Source organism: Phragmites australis, chromosome 6 (assembly GCF_958298935.1).
Source record: "Phragmites australis chromosome 6, lpPhrAust1.1, whole genome shotgun sequence".
NCBI classification, from domain to species: domain Eukaryota; kingdom Viridiplantae; phylum Streptophyta; class Magnoliopsida; order Poales; family Poaceae; genus Phragmites; species Phragmites australis.
In genome coordinates, this window is record NC_084926.1 from 6,826,894 (window position 1) to 6,849,313 (window position 22,420).

General features: G+C 43.3%; 1 protein-coding gene across 1 annotated transcript; it reads right to left on the reverse strand.

The window, feature by feature from the left end:
- Nucleotides 1-2,135: 2,135 nt before the first annotated feature.
- LOC133922899 (uncharacterized) lies at nt 2,136-2,603 on the reverse strand. The gene has a single exon (XM_062368427.1). It carries the CDS (start codon nt 2,601-2,603, stop codon nt 2,199-2,201), a length of 405 nt encoding a protein of 134 aa, XP_062224411.1. The 3' UTR covers nt 2,136-2,198.
- Between the last annotated feature and the right edge of the window lie 19,817 nt (nt 2,604-22,420).

The following is a 22,420-nucleotide window of genomic DNA, read 5'->3' on the forward strand; positions in this document are numbered from 1 at the left end:
TCGTACCTGTCATCAGGTGCCCACACAACATCCTTGTAGATATGGTCATCGCCGCCTGCCTCTGTGACCATCTCCTCGCTAAGCCCAACCTCTTCATCGAGGTTGTCTCCACCTCCTCGTGCTCCGCCTCTTTGACAAGAACTTCGAGCTCTCTGTGGGATACAATAGGACTTGGGAGGAAGAGGATAGAATCAACATTTCACATGAACTGCTATGTCGAGAACAATAAAATGCTAAATGGTGGGGAAAATATGTTCAAAGTGGCAAACGAGCAAAGTTAGGTATCATTTAAAAACTGCAGCTTGAATAGGTGCCATTTAGAAAGTTATCTGAAAGAGTGACAAAAAATTAATTAACACAGAATTCTGAAATTACATTTCGCACCTTGTCGCTGGTCGGACTGATATTACTCTTTCAGGAAGCCAATCAGCAGCCACGTTGAGTCATCGACACCAATGTTGATCCCGCATATGCTAGCATCAAATAAAATAATTTCTTTTGATTGAAATGCCACTAAATCAACAATTCGAAATTTTGATTGAAATGGCACTAAATCAACTACTACTGCTTGTTACGACTGTTCATTCTGACACCGTCTCCGTGCACCGCTGGTTACGAGGATCAGTGGTGCTTCCTTCGTCGTTCACTTTGAAATCCAACGAGTCAACGATTGGAAGCTTCCACTGCGTGGTACTCCACAAAGCGCACGCTCAGATACTTATCATTGTTCTTGTGATCCGTTTGCGCGCTTTATTATGATAATGGCGTACGCGGTTGTTTATTTTGAATTGTGCCTTCTAATGATGCCCTGCAACTTTGTTGAACGAAGTAGCTCGTCGATCTTTTTTTTGTTTCAGACAGGAGAAACACAGACACACGCATAGGAACACGCTGCCGACTGTCCACTATCCTTTTTGCTAGTGGAGCAGGATTGCTTTATGTTTGTTCGCACTGATAGTTCAGAATTCAGGTGCAGTGAGAACCATGTGGTGATAGAGTAGGACTCCACCTGTGGTGTCTCACGTGTGAGTTTTTGAACGGTATTATTTGTAGTGATGTGATGGGAACGCACTTGCATGTATGGATATGGTGTATATGTGTAGTGATGTGTACACGTTGTAATCACAAAAACAGAATCAGATGCAGCGTTTTGTTCAAATGGTCAGGATAAAAAAAGGCGATCCCCTGCGCCCATTTGTAGATTGCTCCTAGCTAATCCACGATACGAGTTGTGCACTGGGCTTTTTCTATTACCTGTGGGCCTGAACTCGTGACCCATCTGATGTTCGGCTTTTTTTTTATCAGGGGTGGATTAGTTTGCATATTTACCATGCGTTTAGCCCTACTTATCGTGGAAACATGATAACATTTTTACATTATTGTTTTCTGGAATGACACAATGGCGCCTAATGAATCATGCCAAATTGCCAGCGAGAATCATGATGCACTGGTGACCAATAGAGATCGAGTAGCTAGGACCAATGACAAGCCAGTATTATCCACAACACTCGCAACTAATCATTTGATTATTCAAGAAACCGGTAAGAAAACAGAGTACTCACAGGTGTGACGCAAAGCTCTGTTAGGCCAGACTTGTTATTTGTTTCTGGAATTTGTTGGAAACCACCCCATTGCTAGCTCGGCACAAAAAAAATAAAATAAAGAAGCTTCGTCAAACTCACTCTCATCGCTGCTTGCTTTCAGCGAACGAAAAGAAAAAACACACCGGATAAGAGGAAAACCAAGAAATGGCACCAGCATCGATCGTACTATCTCCTTTTATATCTTTGAGCAAATCTTGTTTGAATATTCATCGATTATTCTTGTCCCGTCCTTTTCTCTCAAATTAAATCCCTGAGACCTAAACTGTGGCTCGCTGAAATAGCACACATACAAGGTCTACTCTTTCTTCTTCTGAGATCTCAAGGTCTACTCTGACATGGGATTAAGCACGGCAAATGGAAAATGTGGTACGGTGCACCAAGGAACATGTCAAAAAAAAAAAATCAAAATATGTACCGGGGGGGGGGGGATTCAACAAACGCAACTCGAATTCCACACACCGTGTCACATCCTTGCGGACGTGCGTGTATCAGCACTACTAGTTTCACATCTTTAAGTTCCATTTGGGACACGTTACACTCAAATTTTGTAGCAACAGTTTTTCCTTGTTAAAAAACGGAGCCTCTAATTAAGGCCTATGATCTCCTGGCGCTGACGCTGCGGTAGTCTTCAACCGGCACGGAGTTGCGCTTGATGAACTCGAGGCAGTCGGCGATCGCCTGCGCGTAGAACGAGTTGGACCGCACGAACGACGGCGCCTCGTTTGCCGCCGCCGAAGCCGCGTCTTTCCCAGCCCCGACGAGAACCTTTCTGCTGCCGCTCCGTGAGCAGCTGTTCCTGCCGCTGCCGCCGCGGCGCGACAGCCTCCTCACGAGCAGGCGCACGTACCGGCCGACGATGCCCAGGAACGTCAGCAGCTCGGACCGCAGCCGCCGCACGGAGAACCGGTTCCTCGGGCACAGCCGGAACCCCCTCGCCCCACGCCGCCACCGCCGGCCCTGCAGCCTCACGTAGCTCTCCCGCGAATGCAAATAACCCATCCTTGCTTGCTTCTTGCTTAGCTTTGTCTCGCCTCACTCGCACGCACAGCAGCTGCGTTCGTGTGTACCGTGCGCGACAGCTGCGCGCGTTGGTGTGCGTTTCTGCTCTCCTGGCCTGCGTGAGTAGTGCGTGCGTGCGGCTGGTGGGTATATATAGAGCGTGCTCGGGGCCAAGGGAACGAGGCCGGAAGGTCGGTAGGTTTGGATCGGGCCTTTACTGGTCGTGACGGGGGATCCCGGGACATGACAGGATTAGCCTAAGGGACTAACGCCATGGGGTGCCGGGGCGAGCGCGTTACGGACATGCAAAGGCCAGGGACAGTGGCCTGGCCATGTAAAATGTGAAACGGGCGAGTGCACTGCCACTGCGCCAGGGTGCCGTATAGCTCCTTCCGCGTCATTGGTAGGGCGATCGACCAAACAGGCACCGAGCAGTGGCACAGTAGAGGACATGTATGCATGCGCCCTGCTCGATCAGTAGTGGCTTGTACGTACCGGCAAGGACTCTACGTAACTGCATTACGTATTGAACAGTGTTGCAATTTATCGTTCGTTTGCGTAGTAAAAGGCAGAGTACTGGATTAATGAAGTAGGAGTGCGTGCTGAAGTAACTTCAGTGTGCTAGCAGCGAGTTGGCAGAAAGTTTGTGTTGGCACAGTTTTTTTGCGCAACGCTTTAATATTCAACCTTCAATTTGCAAACAGTGACGAACAGTATTCGGAATGTAGCACAACCGCATTTAATCCCCAGGGGCGCGCAGGACTGTATCGGCATTGTAGCACAGCCGTATTGGCCGTGCTACTGTAACATCAGATACGCCAGACCGTATTTGATTGGTTTCCAATAGGAAAAAGTAAATATATGTCATATCGGTCACATCTGCATATAATATTTGATCTGCTAAATTTTGTTACCAACACATGTTCTCTTGCTTTTTTGGTAAAGATTATTTACCAAAAAATACATGCATCTCAAAATACCTCCAAGCAATGGAGTATTGATCATTGTACATTGTCTTAGAGTGATGATTAATCCCATCGGTCATATTGCTTCTTATGAAAATGGTAAATAAAATATCGGCCATATAATTTATGTTTCTTTGGACGATGGTAAACAAAATATTGGCTATATAATTTATGTTTCTCGTGATGATGGTAATCAAAACATCGGCTATATAATTTATGTTTCTCTGGACAATGATAAACAAAACATCAATCATATAATTTATGTTTCTCAGGACAATGGTAATCAAAACATCAGCCATATCACTTATTTATTAAGCTTACAACATCATAATGCTAAGTAGAGCTGCAGAAACCATGTGTATAGACATATGTATAAAATCATATTTAGTAACACTAAGATAATCATAATAAAAAATCTAAACCTGACAAACATTGTATATTATCGTGCTACCAATCAGCTGAAGCATCAGCCAAAGTAACATAAGTCGATGTGTCTGCTTGAACAACTTCCATATCATCATCGATCCATTGTACTAAAGTATGATGCAAACACAATAATTTGCATGTATCCAATCACGTCCTAATAAAATATTGTGATTACCTTGTACGTCAATGATGAAGAAAGTCGTAGGTAATATCTTAGTCTCAACAGTAAGCTCCATAGAAATAACACCCTTGACTTGTGTATGATCACCCGTGAAGTCATTAAGCATCAAGTTAGTCTTCATAAGATCACTGTACTCTCACCTTAGCTTCGTAAAAATTGAGTATGACATCAAATCTATAGTAGCTTCACCATCAACCAACATCCTAGAAATCGGCATTCCATTGAGATACCCTTTAACATATAATTGTTTCAAGTGTCGACTCAATTCATTAGATTTTTTAAAAATAGCCTCTTTAGTACCAAGACCCTCATCGACAACTCGGAGCTTCTAAGGTAATGTAAACACCATATTTATGTCCAGATCTTTGGGCGGTGGAGTGCCATATATAATCATTATAGATCCATCATAATCTAACATATCATCCTCATCATCACTAGGTACCTAAACTGATGTTTCAACTGACTTTACTTTCTACTGTTTTCGGACAGACACCATAGGTTTTATCTCATTAAATATTTTTTTCTCCCACCGTCCCCACTTTAGCCTCTCTAAGTTATTGCATGCGTCCGCTGTAACCTTCTCTTTTATGAATGAAAAAGACCGAGAGGACACCACTAGAGATGTGGCTTTGCCCCGAGCACCAAGAACATCTTGCTCCTGACTCACTCCACGCCAGAACCACTGCTAGGTTCGGCCATAACTGATGTTCCCACTACTTTTGGTGCCGTGTGCTGCGCCAACTCTTTGATGGTCACATGAGCATACAATTTCCTCTCCCTTGCTAGTAGCTGAACCAACACTAATTGATTCTTTTTGCTCCTCTTCTTTCCCAATAGTCAACTTCTTTTCTATTGAATTCAGATCTGAATTTTCATTTGAATTGTCCACTTCTTTGACACGATAAACTTTTTTCACTACTTTATAATTAAATCGATTTCTTGGCCCAAATCGGTCAGAGTTAAAATTAACAATCTAAACATTGGCTTTCTTGGAGCTGTCCAACCTGGATGGAATGGTCCAAAAGACATAATAGGTGGCGGTATCCATGGATCGCACCATCCCGATGGTGGACAAGGAGGAAAACGACAGGAAGAGGTCCCCATGGCATGGGCATTGGCAGCCCGAAGGGAGGATATGGTGTTGCTGCATAAAAACTCTCATGTCGATGATACCAACCATCAAACTCTTGCTTTGGAGGTGATCTTGGTCCCTTAAAATTATTAAACCTACTAACACCTTTTTGGCTAGCCTTACCATCCTCATACTTAGCCATAAGCTCCTTAAATGTGGGATTCGGCTTTTCAACCTTTTTGACAGTCTTGCTTCTACCTTCATTAAATCTCCAAAGATCAACTTATGGGCTTTTTGATTTGATCATATTTGGCCTAATACTTTGCATAACCCTAGATTCGACGTTCTTGTGCCCCCCCCCCCCTCTTCTACCACCACCTCTTGCCCTTTTTGTAGATTTGGCCTGAGATGGTTGAACAAGCACTTTCTTATTCTCAAAATCAATCACATTGACATGAAAGGGATTGTGGTCTAGCTACTCTTTTTTGTACTTTTAGCAAATTTTAATTATCCTTCATTAATGGTTGATTGAACCTGTCGATAAAAATATTACAATTATTAGTAGCATGAGAATAAGAATTATGCCATTTACAATGTGCACGCTTTCTTAATTCTTCAGGTGGTGGTATAACATGCTTATTGCAATCTAATTTATTTTTCTTGTAGTAAATAATTAAAGATTCCATCATATTTAGTAACATCAAAAATATATTTAATTTCTTCTTGATGATTTTTTTGTAAAACCGACTTTAAAGCTGAACAAATGAATGGTTTAGATTTTGAAGCCCATACCCATTCTACTACATACACATCAACACTCTCATTATCCTATGACTGGGAATCATATTCTATTAGATTAACACCGGATTGAACAACCTTATTCTTCCCATTAAACTTTCTAAAATCCCTAGAGTCTTTAGCATGCCTTTTTGAGCTAAAGCTTTTTGTAAAACTTGATTAACATCTAGGAATTTTTGTCGTTCTAACCTTTCTTTAAGAAGTGAAAGTAATCAAGAAAAGTTACCTTAGCAAGATCCTTATCAAAAATCACTAAATTAAAATATCGGTTTTTTTATCTTTAAACCTTCTAACATAATCAGCAACAGGTTCGTTGTACTTCTGCATAACTGATGTCAAATGTGATAATCTCATTTTAGTATCACCAGTATAAAAATATTCATGAATTTTGTTCTCTAACTGAGATCATGTATGAATAGAATATGGTGCATGAACGGTAAACTAAGTAAATGCAGTGGTAGATAACAATTAAGGAAATTATTTTAATTTCAAAGCATTAGTAGCATCAGCTTTACCGCATTGTGCAAGAAATTAACCAATATAGTTGTACCATCTTCCTCAGTAAATTTAACAAAATTAGGAATTCTAAATCCACGAGGTATAAAATTGTATCACAAAAATCATGATATGACTTTTGATATGGTGTGCCCTCCCTCCCCGTAGGCTCTACTCCAAAATGCTCTCTCAAAACACTAATTATTTATTCCATAATTTTTTCATACATTAAAAGTTTCTTAGCCATAGGCCGATTAGATGACACATTACCCTGTTGTATCATAAGTGTTGCATCATAAGCGTGTGACACAATATACTGCATATATGGAGTATGTGCTGATGGTGCATTAAAATAATTGTGTGGTAATTGACCATAAGCAATTACCAACCCTTAGGGTGGTATAGGAGGCACACTATATGTTGCAGTGTTATATAAAGGTACAAATATATTTGTTTAATTTTCATTTACTCATCTATGTCAATTAATTGCATGTGGAACTGAGCTAACTATATTGGGCACATTATTTGGCAATGGAAAAGTAAGCGGTGCAACATCTAGTTTACCATCATTTAGTGCACCAAATATTGGTATTATAGCGTTAGCTAAACCTGCAACATTAGTTCAGCTACGAATTTGATGCATCAGCACACCCTATTACATAGGCATATGTGGTATAAATATTGATGATGTATTAAATGGTGTGAATTCTAGCTGAATTTTACTATCGTTATTAGAATTTGAAGCACTGGCATCATGCAATAAATGTTGATTTTGATCCTTTTTCATTTTGCAGTTAAAGAAATATAGTCCTAACACGACTAGTCAACGAATGATCAAGATCCTTCACTAGTCTTTTAAAATTATTATATATAGTAACACCAACGGATTGATCAACTATATGAGTAAGTTGTTCTTGAGTAATAGATGAGCTACTTACAACGAGTTTTACCTTAGACTTGATATAGATAGGTGACAATGCACATTCCTTTAGGAAGTTTGCGCTTGTCTTCTGTAAGTACAATAACATCATCTTGTCAAATTTTAGTTTATGCTTATTGTATTCTTGATGTTACTCATTGGGCAGCTCACCAATAATAAGCAGTTTGTGTTTCTCGTGCTTATCTTGTTGAATTCCTATTTGCGCTTCTTGTACTCTTGATGGTACTCTTGGGGCAGCTCTTCAAGATATGTTGCAACATATCTTCTTTTAGAATGACACCTTATCTTGTCTTCTAGAAGCATGATAACATCATCTTGTCGAATTCCAGTTTACGTTTCTTGTACTTTTGATGGTACTTCTCGGACAGCTCATCAATATTAGACGTAATAATATTGTCAAGATTAATCTTAGATCTGTCCTTAGCCATAATTAGATCACTTCGATTTTTCAATAAAGTCGCTAATTTGTATTGGCATAGTTTTTTCCAACACCTTAATATTCAAGTTCCTATTTACAAACAATGATGAACAGTAAATACATAATCTCTACATGTACGCACTACTGTACTGACACTGTAGCACCGTATGCGTAGCACGGCACCAGGCGGTTGACTTCCCTGCCACACGGTCACATTAGGCCTTCACGTGATGTTTGGGTCCCACAGCAACAGTACCTAGGAGGCTTGCGATTTTCTTCTTGTGACGGACGTTGGCACTAAAGCCGAACCAACTGCACCGTGACTAACGGATCGACACAAGTCCCGTTACTGACGGCCTGGCCTAAACACAACATGGCTCAGCTAAGCGCCGCTCGTCCTGCGGCCCGCCCGCCGTTCTGCTCGCCCCGCCACCACGTCGCTCCTCCGCCCTACCCTCGCAGCCACCCTGTTACGCTGCCACCGTGCTATGTGGCTCAGGAGCCGTCTCGTGGGCCACGTCTCTAACACGTAGGTCAGCATGGGTCTAACAGAGCCAGGCCATGTCTAGCCAGAACCGTAACGGGCTGGCCTGTTAGGCTCCGTTGGCCATGTCTGGTTAGCACAGCTGCGCGCAGCACGTCGGCAATAGTAGCATCAACAGTACGTGTTTTGATGAAGAGATATGCCGCGGATAAAAAGGAAAACGGCCTCCTGTTCACATCGAGCTTTTGCTAGACGAAGGACCCGGAGACCTGGCAACGCAGCAGGGCGCGCGGATCTAGGCGATGAACACCGGCGGCGCGTGGTTGATTGGTAAGAAGAAAAAGAAAACAAACTACTCTAGCCTAAACCTGATGCAAAAAAATAAAAAAATAATTCTGTTTATTTATGCGCATGTGAATTGGCCGTGCTCATGGACTTATATAAAAGATTAGTCTGCGTCGAATCATATTGGGATTGTTTTCTAATCAGAAAAAAAATAAATATCTATCATATCGGTTCTAACTGGACATAATATTTGACCTGCCAAATGTTGTTATCAACAGCTTATTTGGTGGCTGACCAGTTATACACAATTAACTAGTGCAAACCATGGGGATCTGTCACGAAACAGCTGGGCATACGGTATATGAGGACGTGGTTTTGTGCTGAGAAAGAGGAGTGTTCTTGTTTGCAGCATCCTGCTGCAGATAATTGGATTCCCTTGCCTCTCAGGAACTGATAAATTAGAACGAGGAGTTAGTATGTGATGAAGCGGTGTGTACCGATACACACTATCTAGCTGGTTTGACTTTAAGGAGATTCTATGATTTAGAGCTAAATAACTTATCACGTTTCTTATATGTTATCGTTGTATCAATAATATATAAATTCAGTTCTTATATACTGTGAATTTATCGAACCAAATTTTTTGATGTGATGGACATTCGACGCTGCTGCTGCATGCCCTCGGTCTCATATACATGTTCTGCTCAACGAATTTGTTTTTCTCCAGGGTACGGGAGAGAACTGCTCAACGAATTTGGCACCAACCAACGCCTCGTCGGGTACACAAAATCACTCTTATTGACATTTGACACCCGCTCTAGAATTTTCAAGCACATTGCAAATCCCACGCTAAACTAACCTTAATCCAAACTGGTAGTCTGGAGGTCACAGGGGAGCCACACTGACCACTGCCACTGCCACGGGCGCCCACCGTCCGTAACAGCGTGGCCGCTCGCGCGATCAGAGTTGTCCCAAAAGGGTGGGAGGGGGGTTTGGTACGGCGAGGCGTGAACATCTGAACAAGTGGCGCCCAGCGTGCGAGCGTGCCCCGCACGCAGGCGTGGCGAGCGCGAGGGATTTCTTAAGCCGAGACGACTACGATACGAGGAGGCACGCGAGATTTCTCTCCTCGGGGATCGCGCTGCTTCCCAGGCGCTGCGCCGAAATCTCGCGGTTCGGCACGACCGCGCGTGTACCGCCGGCCGCTCACCTACGACTGCGCGCGCGCACCTTCGTGTGAAGGGGCACGCCTTCTAGGAGAGGGGGGAAAAAAGAGCACCGAAGAAGTGAGGGGGGGCTCGTGCGGTGGTGGCGCCACGTTTGCCTTTCGTTCGGGTGGGTTGTTGCATTGTTGGGTTAAACTGTTGTTAACGCGAAACAAAGCACCACCTGTTTCTCTGGCGACGGATGGTTCAGGAATCAGTGCAGTTCAAATGGTTGTCTACTGGATCCATCCAAAACACGATATTATACATACGACTCAAACATGACACAGCTCGAGAGTAGATGGGTTGGATCGATACGACTAGTCGTGTCGTGTCTGATCAATGTTTTGACAAGCACAACCTAGTTTAGACAGGTCAGCCATCCCACCTCGTCACTCGACCTCTTCGTCCGCACACCACCGCCTCGCCTCACCATCCTGTTGTTGTACCAGCCCACCCCCAGCCTCCCCGTGTTGCCCCGCCCTCCCCGCCATCGCGCCACCCTACCCCCGGCCTCCCACCTCGCCCCGCCGCCGGGTTGCCCCACCCTGCCGCCATGCTGTCCTACCTCACCTTGCGCCACCGTATGGTCGCCTCGCCCTGTTGTGCCTGCCAGGCCTCTAAGCTAGCCGTGCTGCAACAATGCTCAGACTGGCATGTTATGGCACGATGACTGACTAGTCGCGTCGTGACCATACCCTAACACTGTATGACCCGTTAAAATTACCGGACCTATTGGGTCGTGTCGGGCCAACCCGATATGCCCATTTGAATAGCTTTATTCAGGACTTTAGCTGAACCAGTAGGCAACTTATGGTTGCCACGTTTTGCATTTCTAAACCATTTGGTCAGAATTTTAGAGCCAGGGACGTATCTTTTTAAGTAACGAAGCAGCAACTCGGCTGTTTCAATTAAGTAGGAGCAGAGGAATACAAAGATGCTGCACAGGCAGAGACTTCTTCTTTTTTTGAGAAGAACCGGGTCTGGTTTTCAGTTATGAAGCATAAGCATTACAGCACAGTTACAAAAGGACCCTGAAAAAGATCGAAATTACAACTCAACCCATAAAGACCTTATCTTATGCTTCATCTCTGATCTATCTAACCAAGAGCGGCCACATCTCACCCGTGCTGGACGGTGAACCACCCCAAGGAAGGAGCCGGAGACTGCGCGCTCAACCGGCGAGGACACTTCACATTTTTGCGCCACAACAATCGACCTGAAACAAACATATCTTGTACACGCTGAACGCACGGGCATCTTGAACCGGCCAAAGGCCAAAACCTCACCGGACTTAGAGTGAGCAGACGCCTCCAACTTCGACAGCAGAGTAGGAGCCTCCAATGCCGACGAGGGAACAAAAACCATAACCAAAACCACAACCCCGATCACAAACACTAGCATACCTCGGAAATGCCTTGCCATAGCCGTCGTTGGATCTAACGCAGATGCCAACGCACTCGCCGACAACAAGCAGGACACACAACCCCGGCAAGAAAACTCCCCCAAAAACCTAACCCTAAACTAACTAAACTACATACACTAGTAAAATACTAACCTAAAACCACCGGGGCCTGTGAACTGGGGATCTTGGAAAAAGAACTTTCTCAACTTCTACCCTGACACCGAAAAGACGCCGGAGGCAAGGGGGCCGGCCAAATCGGCTCTGAGACACCTCGTGCTACTGTAGCATGGGTATGAGAGGAGTTGAGAAAGTTCTTTTTTCCAAGATCCCCAGTTCACAAGCAGAGACTTGGTGATAGTGTTGTTGTAGTGGACTTACAACTTTAAGGGCTAACGTTGCAAGTTGCCAGAACTGATACGATTGGATGGTTAGGAAGTCAGTCATATCTTCATGGGTTTAGCTGAAATGCACCGTATGGGCCTTTTGAGCCTAGCACGACTTAATAAGCAATTACCCAATGCATTTGAGAAGACCAGCGGATCAAAAGCTCGTACCTTAGTACATGGAACAAACAAAAGGCCCATAAATTTGACCTACAACATTTTGAGTTTTCGACTCCAAGTCCAGTAGATTTTTTGGCCAATAAAAAGTAGAAAGCGGGAACACGTTCTACTACGAGTACTTTTCGGGCGGCTCGGCCCGTATCTGTCCTTTTAGGCTCGAAACACGAGCTGGCGGAGTGTGCTGCGGGCCTGCGGCGCATGTCTCTCCAGCAATGGCCATGGGCGACGTGGCGAGGCGAGATGAGGCAGCAGGGTTTCCACCGGAGGCAGAGGAGGTGCGCCGGTGCAAACTCAATTGTTGTGGAGCGTGTGTCCGGTAAATGTTTTATTTATTTATTTTTAGAATGGTGACAGGAGATCTGTCGTTTTATAAGACTAGGAGTAAAAAGGGAGTACAAAAACCAAAAAGAAAATTAGGGAAGGAGGAAAAGGGAAAGCAAAAAAAAAAAAAAAAAACTAAAAACCACTCAGTTGGCCCAAGCAACGAAAAGAAAAAATCACGAGAACAACTAAAAAGGCAATATGGAACTCAACAGGGGATTCAACGCATGGATGAAAACGCCTTGTGGAGTTCTTCAATATGATCTTTGATTATTTGAGCAACCTTGATGGCTTCCTCTCTTTTATCTTGAAACATTTTTCGATTCATCTCTTTCCAAATATTCCACTAAAAGGTAATCACGATTCCGTTGAAATCACACCTAAGTTGTTTGTCGATCTTGATTGATGCTGCTCTCCACCAGCCTAAACTAGTCTGGTATTGATTGAATTGAGGCAAAGTTTGAAAGGAAACCAATGTGAAATGTGCATCCAAACTTTCTTTGTGAAAACACAATCTTTGCACAAATGAATGGCAATTTCGTTCTCTTGATCGCACAGCTGTCAAATATTGTTTCGCGGCCAATTTCACTTCGTTAAATTGTTAGCAGTTAGAATTTTGTTTCGCATGAGGATCCAAGAAAATATTTTGCTTTTTGGTTCTATTTTGACCCGCCAAATCTTTTGCATGCTATATCTCTTGAAACATCCCACAAACTGGATGTCATAAGCACTTTTAGCGGTATACTGCCCATTTGCTATCCACTTCCACGAAATTTGGTCCTGGACGTCGGGCTGCAGGTTGACGTCTTGCAATTGCTGCCATAAAACGATTAGCTGCTGAAGCTCTACCTCTGATTCCAACATTTGAACATATCTCATCCATCTTTGATTGGTAAGTCCAAATTTGACATTGAAATTTTTTCTCAAGGATTTATCAAAAATGAGGGGTGCAATGTTACGAGGGGCAGTTCCATTAGCCAACTAGAGTACCAGAAGGTGACCTTCTCCCCATTCCCCACTGATACTGTGGTTGAGGCGTTGAAAAGTGCCTTATCTTTTTTATTGCACGGTACTAGCATACCCTTCTATGACAGATCTTGATCTTGCCAATTGAACCAAAGCCATCGCAGCCTCAGTGCCTTTGCAAACTTTTCCAACTCTAACATACCCAAACCGCCTAAGCTTTTTGGTTTTGTGACTATCGACCAATTAACCAGACAATGCCCCCCCCCCTTCACGTTTTTGGGAACTTCCCCTCTCCGCAGGAACCTTTTCCTTATTTTGTCAATCTTCTTTTGGAGCCATTTCTGTAAGGGCAAAACGGTTAGATGGAATATTGGTTGGGTTGAGAGAATAGACTTGACTAGGGTGTCACGGCCTGCCAGCAAGAAGAGCCTTCCTTGCCAACCAGAAAGCTTGTTGCTAATCTTGTCAATGAGAGGTTGTAAATCAACCTTGTGAAGTCTTCTTGTATGAAGTGGCAATTATAAATATTTGCATGGAAAGGTGCCAATCTTCCCAAGGAAGCCTTGAAGGATTGACTGGAGCGGCAAAACTTGGCACCAGATTGGGTACACTTCAGTTTTGGATAGATTTGTTACTAGACTTGTGCGCTGACAAAAAGCATGGAGGATTTTTTTTGTAAAGCCTGCAACTCTTCTTTGTCAGGATTTGCAAAAATATTAGTGTCGCCTGCATACAAAGAACATCTTAATTTTGTCGATCTTGGCACAAGAGGCTTTAAGATGTTTTGTTCTATGGCTCGATGATCTTCTAAAGCGGGTTAATGGCAAGGATGAAAAGCATTGGCAACAGAGGATCCCCTTGCCTCAGGCCCTGAGCATGATTAAAAGGTTTCCCTGGTGTTCCGTTTAACTGAACCTGTCAGTAGGAGGTGGCCAGAAGGAAGGAAATCCAATCTCTCCATCTTTAGCCAAAACCGAGATTGTCGGAGGATGAACTCCTGTCGCAGGGATCCCGAGAGACCCCCTTTTTAGAGATTCGGCCGGGGGATGATCCTGAGCGAGCTTGTTTAGGAAATAAGCGGGAAACGGAAATAAATGCGGTGGCTGGTGGGAGATGATCGTCCTAGTGCGAGAAAGATGGGTGCACCGGAGTTTAGACAGGTTCGGGCCGCACGGGGGCGTAACACCCTCCTGTGTGAGTGCTATATCTATCCTCGAAGGGAATTCTTCAAGGATGTATCTGGTTACAAGAGAGAGCAGCTTACAGAGAGCTTGAGGCTCTCGTGTTCTAGCTTGGCTTGAATGGGTTCGAGCATCTGCGTCCTCTTTCTTGTTCCACACACTTTCGGTCTGTCTCCCGAGAGCTTCTTCTCCTTTTTTCCATCCTTTCCTTTTATAGGCGCGCCGACCTCGACTTATCCAGAATGGGAAAGAGGGGGAGCAAATACCAAAGCGCCACGGAGAAAGGCGCCATCATTCCGTTTTGGCGAAGTGACAGGGGCGGTGGAAAAATGCGGCGCGCATCCGACCACCCGCCACTGTGGAAGCCCTCGGGCGCCATAAAGGGGGCCCATCGGGCAGCCTCAGAGGTGCCCGGTGCGCCCACCCTGTCTTGTCCTCCTGCCAGGGCAGGGTGGCAGGCAGAGCGCTTCGATTTTGGCAACGTTATCCCGAGGCACCCGGATGAAACGGGACGGGACCCGTGCATTTAATGGACCCACGCCCCCCTGCCTGTGCATGGCAGCGTCTGACACTGGGGCGTGGGCAGCTGAGAATGTCAGAATGTCAGGATGTCAGGCCGTGCGTGCCTATTAAATGCGGCATTGGGCCTTTGACTGGCTGACACCCCGACGATGGGACCCTTCGAGTCGTCGGACGATCTTGCACGAACCTTCGGGGAACTGAGTCCTCGGGGGCTGCCACGTGCAGCCCCGAGCACTCTTTCCCGAGCACTTCGGTGAGACCTTCGGGGAACCGAGTCCTCGGAGGCTACCACGTGCAGCCCCGAGCACTCTCTCCCGAGTACTTCGGTGGGACCTTCGGGGAACCGAGTCCTCGGGGGCTGCCACGTGCAGCCCCGAGCACTCTCTCCCGAGTACTTGGGTGAGACCTTCGGGGAACCGAGTCCTCGGGGGCTGCCACGTGCAGCCCCGAGCACTCTCTCCCGAGCACTTGGGTGAGACCTTCGGGGAACCGAGTCCTCGGGGGCTGCCACGTGCAGCCCCGAGCACTCCCGAGCACTCTCTCCCGAGCACTTCGGTGTTTGGATCATCGGGGGACTACAGTACTCGGGGGTAAGTGAGAACCCTTCCGAGCACTTCCTTCCCGGTACTTGGACTCTGCGGATCATCGGGGAACTGGGGTGCTCGGGAATCTTAGAGGCTACGACCCCGAGCACCTTCCCCCGGGACTTAGTTTCTTCTTACCCGGCAGGGTGGACCCCGCGGGATGGTGACATGTGGCGGATGGCCGGTCCGGTCTCGGAACTCAGGGACCCCTGGTTCCTAATACACCGACAGAGATGGTGGAGCATATCAAGCAAGTATGGCCAACTTATAGAGTCGAAGGCTTTGGAGATATCAAGTTTGATAAACAAAGTCGGGTGCTTGTTCTTGTGCAACTCTTTGATCACGTTTTGCACATAAAGGAAGTTATCATAAATCGACTGTTTCTTTATGAATGCACTTTGCCCCCTCTGAACAAGATCGTCAAGATGAGGAGCAAGCCGGTTTGCAAGGGTTTTGGTGATAATTTTATCAAGGCTGCTGATGAGGCTTATTGGACGGTAGTCTGCGACTGCCACAACCTCAATCTTTTCCGCGGGGGGGGGGGGGGGGACTATGTTGGTAGTGTTCACCAAATAGAGCTTATCCGAACCCATGCAATATAAGGTCTGAATAGCTTCCATAAGATATTCCTTTATTATTTCCCAGCATCTTCTCTAAAACATGCCTATGTAACCATCTGGGCCAAGAGCCTTTTCTGGATGCAGCGAGTTGATAGTGTCCCATAGTTCTTGCTCTTCAAAAGGAGCTTCTAGGCTTGAGTGGTCGTTCTGTTGATATCCTCGCTTTCTTCTCTTTCTCCAGCACTGTACTTCCAACACCCAAGTCGCTTCATATGTTATGCTCCCATACTTTAAATTTTATTTCTACCATTGAACCAAGGCCGGCCCTAGGGGTAGGGCAGAGGGGTGACTGCCCCAGACCCCAAAATCTAGGACCTCTAGTCCAACCAAAACTTGCATGAAGTGTGTATATATACGTAGGCCAGCTGCTAACTAATGATTGAGATCATATGTCTAATCGGCAACATTAAAAGCATAATTACAAGCATACAACATTAAGCCATTAAATATCCCAGCCAACTAAGTTAGTGTAGTAAAAAACAAACTCTGTGACTTGCTTAGGTTCCTTTCAAGTGTTGAAGCCATCCCTATCCTATTCGGTTGTTCTCCTGCCGAAAAACAACTATGTCACCTACTCCTCTTGATTCCTAAGAGGCAAATCCAAAAACTCTGATGGAATTGGTGACAGTTGAAGTTCTATTTGATGAGAAGGATTTGAAAGTATATTACCTTTTAGTTATGTTTGACATGGTGAATACTTCATCAAAAATAGATATAAAGAAATCTTAGTGTTCAAAAGTACAACCGAACTAAGCTCAAGAAACCTGAAGTCTTTAAATGATGCTTGGAGTAGTCACAGATAAAAATTATCTTTGTTACGTACCTATAAATAAACTAAACATTTACTTTATAGCTCAGGTTTAACTAAGTGCCTCCACTTTTGTTTCGCCGTAGGGCTACGATATGTCAGGATCGGCCCTGCATTGAACTCTCTCTCTCTCTCTCTCTCTGTTGGTAGGTTCACGGACGCACGGTGTGCACAGCTTGGTTTCATGCCCTACGGTGTTCGCCGAGTCGCCTCAGCGGGCACCGTTCTGCACCCCAAGTGCACATACTCCGATCCCGTATCAACACGTCAGCTTCCTTCCGTCCACTTCGGTCGATCATTGTTTATCTGTCCAATGGCGCCGTCTTCGGCCGCCATATGACTATCAGAAAATGTACATGTTTGCCCGTACCGACCGAACTCTGACGCCAGCGTATCAAAAATCAATCCTGCGCAGCCATGCGATACGTACATGAACTCGATGCGTAGTACTACTGTACTAGTGCGCTGCTTATCTTATCTCTGCACTTTGAGGTTGGTCGCCAACATTGACGTCTAGCGACTTCGATTCCTTCGACTCTTTGGACGCATTTAACTACAAATTGACATCAGCTTTATTGGAACTGCAGCATAGCCTTTCTATTGGTTGCTGGACCCAACTGCTCGATCATTTGCTCCGTTTCTTATGAAACATTAGGTGATGTACGGTGCAAATTTGCTATTTGTTGTTTCAGTAGGAGTAGACGATGGCTACTTTTGCTATTAACTGAGACATTAGGTAATGCACCAGCTAAAATCTATTGGGCCATGTAAGATACGACCACTAGGCTACTAGCTTTTCGTGGTACATTCGTGACACAACTTCCTTACGCTTGCAGCTCTTACATCAATTTTATGTCAACGTTTGCCCGGTGACTTTGAATGTTGAATGCACGTGCTTGTCCCTACTCTCTTGTATACTCCCACTTGAACAATTTTCATTTTGTCAAGTGAGAATGACAATCAACAACTCTTTTAGTGAGTTTACTTTTTTTTCTTCATAAAGCGGAAAAATTATGTATCATTATATTAAAAAAAGAAAAAGAAAAAACCCCACAAGTCTAAACAAAGCAACACGCACACTCTGTTCTTTTCTCAGCAACCAGACGCGCCACAAACTAGCTAGAACGACCGGCATAACCAGATCAACACTTGTCAGCTAAAATAGATCGACATCCTATCATAATCTCCAACTCTATGTTATCGCATTTGCTCCTCACAGATGAAGGGACATCCTTTACCTATTCTATGCTTTTTTTACTTGTATTTTTATCATGTCACGAAGCCATCAGCCAATGTACAGGAGCATTCTGGATGTACTTGCACAACGTTCGGTTCATATACATCTTTCTCTCTAAAAAAGGAAACCGTGTGCAGATTTCATTTTATAGCTACGTTGAGTTTTTTTGGATAAATTTTTATTTCAGAAAACACCTTTGTCAATAAATAACTGTCTGCTATCGTTGCTGTAATTTTGCTTGTGATTACCAGACTTGATCGTGATGGGATTGCTGAAAATTGTAGTTTTATTGTTAGATGCCAAAAGCACTATATGACTGAATACTTGTTCAGCTATAGATCTGAAGACGCATTTGTTGTGTATCTATCGCATCATTACAGATACTACTTAATTAAATATGTTATACTTGTTCAAGTGGTTCTCGTAGTTAATAAGCTCATAGCATAGTTTCCCAGAAACTTAAGTTGGACTGATAATGGATCCTTTCTTCGGTTCGTCTCATCCTGCATTGAGCAAAATCAGCTGAATCTGAATATATAGAATGTTGCTTATTACAATATCACGTTAAAAATGCAGATATATAGTATTGTCTTCAAAAGGAAAGATGCTTGTTATTCTAGTAAGCAAAACAAAACCTGCTTGCTGGTGTGTGGTGTGAAATTCTGTTACTATTTTGAAAAAATGTTTTGTCAGATGTACTTTGAAAAATGTTGATATTGGCTGATAGCAATCAGCAAATGATTGAAGCATGTAATGGTAGCTGGTCATTTTATTAGCAGTCATCTAAAACTATTTTTTCCATTCTAATAAGAGATTGAATGCGCATGCTTGCGTTCATTTTTCTTGAGTTGTTCAATAAGCAGTCCATATTCTGTATATTAGGTGCTTCTAGTATTGTGAGATGTCACTGGCTAAATATGAATTATTGCTGTTGTATCTGAACTGTTATGGTTGATTCTTTTGATGGAAAGATATACAATCCTCCTACGGATTCTATAACAAAATGTGCCTGATTGTGTTGAATGGTAAACCATCGAGTAATGTATTGTCAGTTTGTTACTTTGTTCGTGTGCAAGCGTTTTGAGAATGAATACCTTTGCTGCGTATGCTGGAAAGTCTTTATACATTTTTCCTGATATTAACTGAAGTGTACTGTGTTTGCCTGCTAAAGTAGGACTACACCAGTTCCTCTTGATGTAATCAATCTTCCTGATAAACTTAAGGGGCTTGTTTGTTGGTATTCGAAGGTTGCTCAAGTATATTATTCTAAACAAACTGACGCGAGTCTGAGTTGGAATGGATTTGTTATGATACAGTTGATAGACTTTTTAATTGTTCTTTTGTTGTCGTGCAGGAGAAGCAAGGTAATTTGTGAGAGAATCAAACGGCATTAGAGATAGATAAGGAGAAGCATCCTGAATCTCTGGTTAATGTTCTCATGACGCATGCATAGTCTGAAATATGGTAAATTAACAGAGGGGTATTTGCTCACTCCACCAAACCGACCAGATGTATCTTGCCTTTGTTTTGACATTCAAGGTATATTTTACCTTCGATAGCAACCTTACTTGAAGAACTAGATGGATATACTGTATGTTTGATCGAATAGTGAATCCAGAGCTATAAAATAGAAGGATTCTCCTATCTTTTTATCTTCTTCCTCCTCATCCTCCTTTTCTTCCCTTCTTTTTTCCTCTTCCATACCTATAGATTGGGGGAGGAGGGCCCTCCCAAGTGCACCTGAGGGTAGGAGGTCGGAGCACCCCTGTCCATCAGGTGGATCCGCCGCTAGTTTAGTCGTAGGCAGAGTTTTTGAGGGAGCCCTTGCAAAAAAAAAAAAGAGTTTTTTCAAAGATGAATACACTCAAACATTTAAGGACAAATTCATATGCGAGTACAAGGAAAATACCTTATATTGATCCGCTTCACGCCTTATATGTAGTAGCGTGTCGGTCGGTGCTTGGGTCTGCCTGTAGGTATGCTCTAAAAGACAAACTGTTCACTGGACAGTAAAATGGATGTGTTCTAAAAAATATAATCAAAAAATGGGTAAATTCAGGTTAAACATGTAAACATAGTGCTAATATAAAAAAAATGTCCGACAGTGGCTGCTAGGCAAAAATCCAAAAATAGACAACAAACGTCACCATATTTACCAAAATAAATAATATATCGACGTATCTGTAAATCTAGCATCTGTATTTGTCACCTCAAATAACGAAAAATCGATTTCGATGCTTGAGGCACCGAAAAATGACAGGTCTAACCTATATCCGGCACATGAGGTGCCGAATATGACACTGTTCATTGTATTCAGCATCTCAGGTGTCGAAAACTTCTATTCGGCATCGGAGGTGCTAAATACGGTGCACAGTGTCCTATTCGGCACCTCATGTGCCAAATACAGGCTAGCGTGGTGCTACCATCCCTTCATGTCGTGTCGCGTCATCGCTTTCGATGCGTCGACCTTTTTGGCTTTTGTCGGTTTTGACAACATCCCACGCACTGTTGTCCCCGCGTGTTCGCATGTCTTAGCTCCCGCGTTTTTGTGTTTCGCTATAAGGAGACGCAAGCTGGAAAGGAGGCACAGTGCTGCGGGAAGAGAGGAGACGAGCAACACGAGCAAAGGAAGAGGAGCAGCAGCATCACGAGGTGAGGAGAGCAGCAGCAGCAGCGCGAGGAGAGAAGAATTAGCCCAAGACGAGGAGGAGTAGTAGCGTGAGTTACAATATATACTCAAATTATGTATTTAATTAATACTTATATCAATAATAGTAATTAGAGCAAGTAGATTGTTTAATCCGTTCAATTATATTTTTATAATTATTTGCTTTATCTGATTATATGAATTTGATTATTTGCTTAATCAGTGTAATAGTAATTAACATAGATTTGTATAATAGTAATTATTTGCTTAGTCAGAGTAAGTAGATTGTATAATAGCAATTAGTGTGAATTTGATTAGTCAATGTAATTAGATTATTTAATTAGTTTAATAATATGATGGTCTAGTAGTGGTACTTTGTACTAGTAGTGCCGTAAGGTGATGGCCTAGTCAGTGTAATTAGTTTAATAAATTTTAGAAAGATTAAAAAAATTGGTTGGACAGAAAGATTCGATTAAAATCACATTGCACCAAAAATTGTTAAATTGATTTTTTTAATTAATAGTTGTGTGCACATGTTTAATTAGTATTTTAATTCAATATATTAAAATAGTGATGCGCACCAAACAACTGCACGGCCAAAGAGGTAGTCAGAGAGCATGTTTAATTATTTCATTTAAATTCAATATTGATGACTTAATTAGCATTGTTGATTACTTAAATATTTAGCATTGTTAATTACTTAAATATTTAGCATGGTTAAGTACTATACTATTTAATTTGAATCATTAATATATTTATTATTTATTAAGGGGCGTAATTAGTTATGTATTTTACATATATCTAAGTAGTTATTTTATTAGGTGTACTTTTATTTAGCAGATACAATATAACTTTTTATATTTATTATGTAGAACGTCTCACGGTTTTGCACTGGAGGCTCATAATAATTCAGAATTACCAACACATAGAGAGTTCGGTTGAGATACCTATTGACCTAGATGGTATGAAATAACATGTTATGAGTTTTCTTTGTGTGAACTAGCAATCCCATACTGTTGTTTTAGAGGATGTGCTACCACAACTTATTCTAAACAGCTCGGTCGTTGTCCATACGTTATTCGAGATGAGAAGGAACAACGCATAAGCTTTGTACTCATGTAAGGCATTGGAGAAGAACTTTGATATGTAGGTGTACGTAAACATAGTGACACAACTAGTGCAAGGTGATGCAGTGACTACCGTGGAAGGATCAGACCAGCAGGTGATGCATGAAGAGGATGGAGGGCATGTCGGAAGGGTAGTTCCGGTAGAGAGGGAGCTAGAGTGGACCCTTTCTAGGTAGATGCACAATGCATGGATGATGAAACCGATGGTAGTGAGGATGAAGAAACTGCTGACAACGATGATCCGATGCCGGCGATCCAGTACTTTCGTAGTTCTGGGCTGCTGGATTATGCCATTGTTGAGTACATAACACCTTATCTAACTGGGGATACCAGAATAGCGACATCCAGAGAGGTCATCCACTTTATTAGCAACTATGATATAATGATAAGAAGGGAACACAAGTACGTCCGGTCTAACCCTACAAAGTATGAGGTCAGGTGTATGAAGCACCCAAATTGTCCTTACTTTGTGCAAGCACATAAGCTAAAATATGAGAACTATTTTGTGATCAGTAGACACACCCCACATACATGCAGTGAAGAGACTATTAGGAATGTGAGTCACGC

Coding starts and splice junctions, on each gene's coding strand:
- LOC133922899 (XM_062368427.1), bottom strand. CDS start 2,603: ATGGGTTATTTGCATTCGCGGGAGAGCTACGTGAGGCTGCAGGGCCGG.